The sequence below is a fragment of the Protobothrops mucrosquamatus genome, unplaced genomic scaffold, assembly GCF_001527695.2.
Source record: "Protobothrops mucrosquamatus isolate PMUCROS unplaced genomic scaffold, P.Mucros_1.0 scaffold6384, whole genome shotgun sequence".
Taxonomy (NCBI): Eukaryota; Metazoa; Chordata; class Lepidosauria; order Squamata; family Viperidae; genus Protobothrops; species Protobothrops mucrosquamatus.
The window spans coordinates 42,506-50,105 of NW_015392211.1; the positions used below are offsets into that span (position 1 = coordinate 42,506).

Sequence of the window (7,600 nt, forward strand, 5' to 3'; positions counted from 1 at the left end):
TGGGGGTGGGGAGCATTAAAGCAGCCCCCCCCCGAAGGAATCCCAGGATGGCCTCAGATGAATCTGAATGCGATCCTGAGAGTTTAGCTCAATCTGGACACCGGTTCTCTCTCCCTCCCTCTCCCTCTCTCTTTATCACTCTTTCTCTGTCTCTCTTTCTCTCTCTGTTTCTCTCAGTCTCTCTCTCTCTCTCTCTCTCTCTCTCTCTCTCTTTCTCTCCCTCCCTCTCCCTCTCCCTCTCTCCCTCTCCCTCGCGCACTCTCTCTCTCTCTCTCTTTCTTTCTGTCTGTCTCTGTCTTTCTCTCTTTCTTTCTCTCTCTCTCCCTCCCTCTCCTTCTCTCCCTCGCACTCTCCCTCTCCCTCTCCCTCTCTCTCTCCCTCACTCTTTCTCTCTCTCTTGGTCTCTCTTTCCCTCTCTCTTTGTCCCCCCATCTCTTCTCTCTCTCTGTCCCTCTCTTTTTCTCTCTCTCGGTCTCTCTCTCTTTCCCTTTCTATCTCTCTGTCCCACTCTCTCTCTCTCTCTGTTTCTCTCAGTCTCTCTCTCTCTCTCTCTTTCTTTCTCTCTCTCTTTCTCTCCCTCTCTCTCTCTCCCTCTCCCTCTCTCTCTCCCTCACTCTTTCTCTCTCTCTTGGTCTCTCTTTCCCTCTCTCTTTGTCCCCCCATCTCTTCTCTCTGTCCCTCTCTTTTTCTCTCTCTCGGTCTCTCTCTCTTTCCCTTTCTATCTCTCTGTCCCACTCTCTCTCTCTCTCTCTCTCTCTCTCTCTCTCTCTCTCTCTCTCTCTCTGTCTCTTTCCCTCTTTCTCTCTCTCTCTCTGTCTCCTCTATCTCTTTCTCTCTCTGTATCTTTCTCTCTCTCTCTTTCTCTTGGTCTCTCTCTTTCCCTCTCTCTGTCTATCCACCCCCCCTCTCAAGACTCTGCAACAAAGAAGGCTTATTTCTTCTCTCTCGCTCTTGTGAATACCTAGACCTGGGTCCCTGCAATTCTTGCTTTCTGGCATGTGAGCTGCCCGGAGTCGAACAGCCTCTGAATTGCACAAAGAAGCCCCTTAGTCCAGAGGCAGCTGAGGATCGGGAGCAGCAGGCCCACCCAAGAGAGAGCAGCCCATTAAGCTGGGGTCACTCTGGTTTAGTGGACTAATCCTGGATGCTAAGACCAGAGGGCTGGACTCGATGGCCAGGCCACGTCTTTCAGACAAGGTGGAGCTAATCTCACAGAACAGCAGCCCCGCCCCCTCTCGCCCCCTCCCACCTTTTGATGCTGCCTGCATCCCGCAGAGGGGCTTCGCTTGTTTGCGCGGCCCGGATTCTGGCATGCCATGGAAACAGAGGTTGCGGATTCCTGTTGAGGAACATAGAATCCTAAGACTGGAAGGGACCTTAGAGGTCCTCTAGTCCAGCCCCCCACTCAAGCAGGAGATCCTACACCATTCTAGACAAATGGCTGTCCAATCTCTTCTTGAAAGCCTCCAGGGATGGAGCAGCACCCACAACTTCTTAACTGGCAGTTCCCTCCAGTTAAGAGAGGGAAAAGTAGATTTTAGGGATGTTGGTGCGTGATTCTCTGTTCTGGCTATGCGATACCCTTAACTTCTAATAAAACTATATATCATGGTTTCAGTAGATGAATAGAATAGAATAGAATGGAATGGAATGGAATGGAATGGAATGGAATGGAATATGGAAAGTATATGGAAAGTATATGGAAAGGAATAGAATAGAATAGAATAGAATAGAATAGAATAGAATAGAATAGAATAGAATAGAATAGAATATGGAAAGTATATGGAAAGGAATAGAATAGAATAGAATAGAATAGAATAGAATAGAATAGAATAGAATAGAATAGAGCTGGAAGGGACATTGGAGGTCTTCTAGTCCAGCCCCCGGCTCAAGCAGGAGAACCTATACTATCTCAGACATGTGGCCGTCCAGTCTCTTCTTAGAAACCTCCAGTGATGGAGCACCCACGATTTCTGGTGGCAAGCTGTTCCACTGGTTGATTGTCCTCATTGTTAGGAACTTTCTCCTTAATTCCAGGTTGCTTCTCTCCTTGATCAGTTTCCATCCATTGTTTCTCATCTTTCCCTTTGGTGCTTTGGAGAATAACTTGACCCCTCTTCTTTGGGTCAGCCCCTCAAATATTGGAATACTGCTATCATCTCTCCCCTGTTTCTTCTTTTCTTTAGACTAGCCAAATCCAAGTCCCGCAGCCGTTCTTCGTACATTTTAGCCTCCAGGCTTTTAATCATCTTAGTTGCTCTTCTTTGAATTTTTTTCCAAACGCTCAACATCTTTTTTGTGATACGGTGACCAAACGTAGCTGCAGTATTCCAGGTGTGGCCTCACTGGGGTCTTGAGATGAAACCAGATAAAACAGAACTCGGAGGCTAGAGGCTTCCTCAAAGAACATGTTTATTGATGACAAGGTATCGGCATGATCAAAAGTGAAACCAAGTCTGAAATTCCCTGCAGAGAGTTACACTATTTACAAAGTCAAACTTCCCACCCCAATACTATGCCATGCGCTACGTTTCCCAATCTGACAATTTGAAATGACCTTGGTTCCCACGGGATAGAGAATTATTTAGACATGTGATGGGCTATGGCAGGATCCTCAAACTTGGCCCCTTTAAGACTTGTGGACTTCAACTCCCAGAATTCCCCAGCCAGCTCTGGGAGTTGAAGTCCACAAGTCTTAAAGGGCCCAAGTTTGAGGACCCCTGGACCATAGTATCCTATGGGCGACGGTATCCTGAACCCCCAATGCAGAAGTCTCTTCCAGCTCCTCAGGAGAGTAAGCGGCGCACCCAAGTTACGATTGTGGTTTTGTTCCGGCCCGCCTGAAACTTCAAAAGTTTCCGCGTGAGCCCCGGACGCTGCAACCCTCGCAAATGCCTGCCGGTTGCCCGAATTTTGCTCACGTGACTGTGAGGATGCTACAACGGACGTAAGTGTGAGGACCGGTCCTAAGCCATTTCTATTCAGTGCCGCTGTAATTTTGAAGGGCGGCTTTTCCTCCCGCAGATTATTTGTGCACCCCGGAGGAGAACGTTTACAAGATCGACTTCACCCGCTTCAAGATTCGGGATATGGAATCTGGCACGGTCCTCTTTGAGATCACCAAGCCCCCCGCCTCAGGTGAGTGCGCCCCACTTTGCGGCAGGCGGGAGGACCCTGTCTGTGCTCCCCTTCCCCTTTCCTTCCCCCCCCCACAGCCCCCTCCCGGGTTGTTTGCCACGTTTTGATGGCGGCCACTTTCGATCTTCCGCCAGACCCGTTTCAAATTAGAGGCAAATCCACAGTACAGGTAATCCTCGAATTACGAACAAATTGGGGCTAGAATTTGTGTTGCTAAGTGAGGCGGGTGTTCAGTGAGTGCTGCCTAATGTTATGGCCCTTTTGGCCCTAGTTGTTAAGTGAGTCACACGGTCATTAAGACAATCCAGCTTCTCCCCTTGGCTTTGCGTGTCTGGGGAAGCCACCGATGCTGATCATGTGACCCAGAGACAGTGCAACTGTCACAAGTACATGCCAGTTGCCAAGTGCCCAAATTTTGATCCCGTGACTGTGGGGAGGCTGTGACCGTTGCGAGTGTGAGGATTGGTTATAAGCCACTTTTTCTATAGAATATAGAATAGAATAGAATTACAGGATAGGATAGGATAGGATAGGATAGGATAGGATAGAATAGAATAGAATAGAATAGAATAGAATAGAATAGAATAGAATAGAAATAAGGAATAGAATAGAATAGAATAGAATAGAATAAGGAATAGAATAAGGAATAGAATAGAATATAGAATAGAATTCAGAATAGAATTCAGAATGAATAGAATATAGAATAGAATATATAGAATAGAATAGAATAAAAATAAGGAATGGAATAGAATAGAACAGTAAGGAATAGAATAAGGAATAGAATAGAATATAGAAATAGAATAGAATATAGAATATAGAATATAGAATAGGATTAAAATAAGGAATACAATAGAATATAGAATTGAATTGAATAGAATATAGAATAGATTCTATTCTGTATTCTGTTCTATATTCTATTCAATAGAATATAGAATAGAATATAGAATAGAATATAGAATAGAATAGAATTACAGAATAGAATAGAATTATTGGCTGGGGAATTCTGGGAGTTGAAGTCCACCAGTCTTCAAGTGGCCAAGCCCCGTCTTAGGCCCTCACTCAACCCTGCTGGGCTTCCTTCTGGGGGCCGCCAAGACCTGTGCCAGTCCCGTCATGCCAGGGCATCGCCTTTTGCAGGCAGGGTACAGATCCGTCGGGCACAACCCGTCAAGGGCTCCAAGGCCAGGACGGCTTTTGAAAGAAGCCCCGGGTGGGAATGCAGAGTTTGGGCACCACCCAGCCCTCCTGCAACTGGGGTGCTCTATCTTGTCTCCCCCCCCCAGAACGTGAGCGCAGCGAAAAGAAGGAGGCTGACCCAAACGCCGGGCGGTTTGTGCGCTACCAGTTCACGCCGGCGTTTCTACGGTTGCGGCAGGTTGGAGCCACGTAAGTAGTAGTAATAATAATGATGATGATGAATAAAAATGAATAATAAATAATAATGATAATAATAATGATAATAAAAATAATAAATAAATGTAATTAATAATAACAAAACAACAAAGCAACAACAATAATAAATGTAAATAATAAATGTTTAATAATAATAATAATAATAATAATAATAATAATAATAATAATAATAATAATAATAATAACAACAACAACAATAATAATAATAATATAGTGGACGTGGCAGTGCCTGGAGACAGCAGAATAGACGAGAAAGAACTGGAGAAGATCACAAAATACAAAGACCTACAAATAGAAATAGAAAGACTGTGGCAAAAGGAAGCAAGGGTGGTACCAATAGTAATAGGCACCTTGGGTGCAATCCCAAAACAACTGGAGCACCACTTGGACACCATCATCGGCACTGACAAATTCACCATCAGTCAATTGCAAAAGGCGGCCTTACTAGGAGCTGCTTCCATCCTGCGACGAGATCTGTGATAACATGAAACATCCACATCTGCCTATCCCAGGTCCTGGGTAAGGACTCGATAGGTAGACAAAAATGCCAAATCCAATCTGAACATCTGGCTGACTGTGCGATGATCAATAATAATAATAATAATAACAACAACAAAACAACAATAATAATGTTGGAAGGGACCTTGGAGGTCATCTAGTCCAACCCCCTGCGCAGGCAGGAAACCCTATAGCATTTCAGACAAATGGCTGTCCAGTCTCTTCTTCCAGTGTTGAGGCCAGGTTCAATAAATTGTTGGTTTTTTTTATGGCAGAGAAGCATTTTGGCCCCGCCCCAGCCCAGTATTTCGCAAGTGTAGAGCCTCAGAGGTCATCCAGTCCAACCCCCTGCTCAAGCAGGAGATCCTAGACCTTTCCAGGCAAATGGCTGTCCAGCCTCTTCTTGAAAACCTCCAGGGATGAAGCGCCCACCACTTTTCTGTCACGGTGGCCTCCAGGAGTGCCGGACTACAGTTCCTATCATTCCCGGATAGAATCTGTGCACCCCACAATGTGTTTCCGGCTCAGAGGATTCTGGGCCGATGTTTTGTGTGGCTGGCTGGCACCCAGGGATGAATGTCAGGAGAAGGGCTGAGAATTTCCCAGAGTGCTTTGTGGACCGGCTGCCTTCCCAGCCGGCTCAGCTCAGCAAAGGGGCCCAATTCCAGCTCTGAGTGCGAGTATCGCGCAGCTAATCTCTACCAGGGAAGGTCCAGACGGTCTGATCTCCTAGGATGGGATGAGCAAAACTGGCTGGCACCTCTGGGAGGTAATAATAATAATAATAATAAAATTGGAAGGGACCTTGGAGGTCATCTAGTCCAACCCCCTGCTCAGGCAGGAAGCCCTATACCATTTCAGACAAGTGGCTGCCCAGTCTCTTCTTAAAACCTTCCAGTGTTGGAGCATTCACAACTTCTGGAGGCAAGGAGTTCCACTGATTAATTGTTCTAACTGTCAGGAAGTTTCTCCTTAGTTCCAGGTTGCTTCTCTCCTTGATGAGTTTCCATCCGTTGCTTCTCGTCCGGCCTTCAGGCGCCTTGGAGAATAGCTTGACTCCCTCGTCTTTGGGGCAGCCCCTGAGATAATCCTGGCTTGGTGGGAGTTGGGAATAACAACTTTGCTCTTCCTTCCTTCTTTCCTTCCTCCCTCCCTCCCTTCTTTTCTCCTCCCTCCCTCCCTCCTTTGCTTCTTCCCTCCCTCCTTCCCTTATTTCCTTGTTTCCTCTCTCCCTCCCTCTTTCCCTAAACTTTCCTTCCTCCCAAGTTATGTTATAAATAGACGTAAATATGTATGTAAATATATAAATATGTAAATAGTATAAAATGCAATATGTAAATGGTATAAAAGATCAATGACTAGGAAGATATATGGTATATGGTGTAGTATGTATGGCAAAATAACAGCCAGAAAAGTCACACTGTGTTCAACCTGTTTTTAAATGTTTACTTAATAAAAACTATAATAATAATAAAAAAAACTTTCCTTCCTCCCTTCTTCCTTCTTTTTTCCTTCCTTCCTCCCTCCCTCCCTCCTTCCTTCCTTCCTTCCTCCCTTCTTCCTTCTTCCTTCCTTCCTTCCTTCCTTCCTCCCTTCTTCCTTCCTTCCTTCCTTCCTTCCTCCCTTCTTCCTTCTTCCTTCTTCCTTCCTTCCTTCCTTCCTTCCTTCCTCCTTCCTTCCTTCCTTCCTTCCTTCCTACCTTCCTTCCTTCCTTCCTTCCTTCCTCCCTTCTTCCTTCCTTCCTTCCTTCCTTCCTTCCTTCCTTCCTACTTCCCTCCCTCCCTCAACCTACTTCCTCCCTCTTTCCTTTAACCTTCCTTCCTCCCTCCCTCCCTCCCTCCCTTCTTTTTCTCCCCTCCCTCCTTTGCTTCTTTCCTCCCTCCTTCCCTTATTTCCTTCTTTCCTCTCTCCCTCCCTCCCTTAACCTCCCCCCCCCAGGGTGGAGTTCACCGTGGGGGAGAAGCCCATCGGCAACTTCCGCATGATCGAGAGGCACTACTTCCGGGATCAGCTGCTCAAGAGCTTCGACTTCCAGTTCGGCTTCTGCATCCCCACCAGCAAGAACAGCTGTGAGCACATCTACGAGTTCCCGCCGCTCTCCGAGGACCTCAGTAAGCAGGGCGGGGGGGGGACGGGACTCGGGGAGGGTCGCTGCGTAATGGCGCTGCGGTTTGGGGGTCCTCCGGCCAAGCCAGCCGGCCCCGCTGACCCCCCCTTCCCCCCGGCTTCTCCCCCCAGTCCAGGAGATGGTCCTGCACCCCTACGAGACCCAGTCGGACAGCTTCTACTTTGTGGACAACAAGCTGGTGATGCACAACAAGGCCGACTACTCCTACAGCGGGGGGCCCTGATCCGGCCCAGGCCCCCCCTTCGATGGTGGTCGGGGAGGCCCGGCTGGCCGCAGAGGGGCGGCCGGACTGGACTCTGCACGGAACCGGCGTCTGAGACTGACCACCTGAAGCTTTTCCTTGACCCCCCTGCCCGGACTTTGGAGGCAGCGCCCCTCGTCCCCTGCATTGGGGGGGGTAGACCGTGACCCCACCCTCCGTAG

General features: G+C 47.6%; 1 protein-coding gene across 1 annotated transcript; it reads left to right on the forward strand.

The window, feature by feature from the left end:
- Positions 1-3,026: 3,026 nt before the first annotated feature.
- On the forward strand, positions 3,027-7,400 carry LOC107300214 (protein unc-119 homolog A-like). The gene is made up of 4 exons (XM_029286960.1): positions 3,027-3,138; positions 4,422-4,524; positions 6,988-7,160; positions 7,288-7,400. Exons 1-4 carry the CDS (start codon positions 3,090-3,092, stop codon positions 7,398-7,400), a joined length of 438 nt encoding a protein of 145 aa, XP_029142793.1. The 5' UTR covers positions 3,027-3,089.
- The last annotated feature ends 200 nt before the right edge of the window (positions 7,401-7,600 follow it).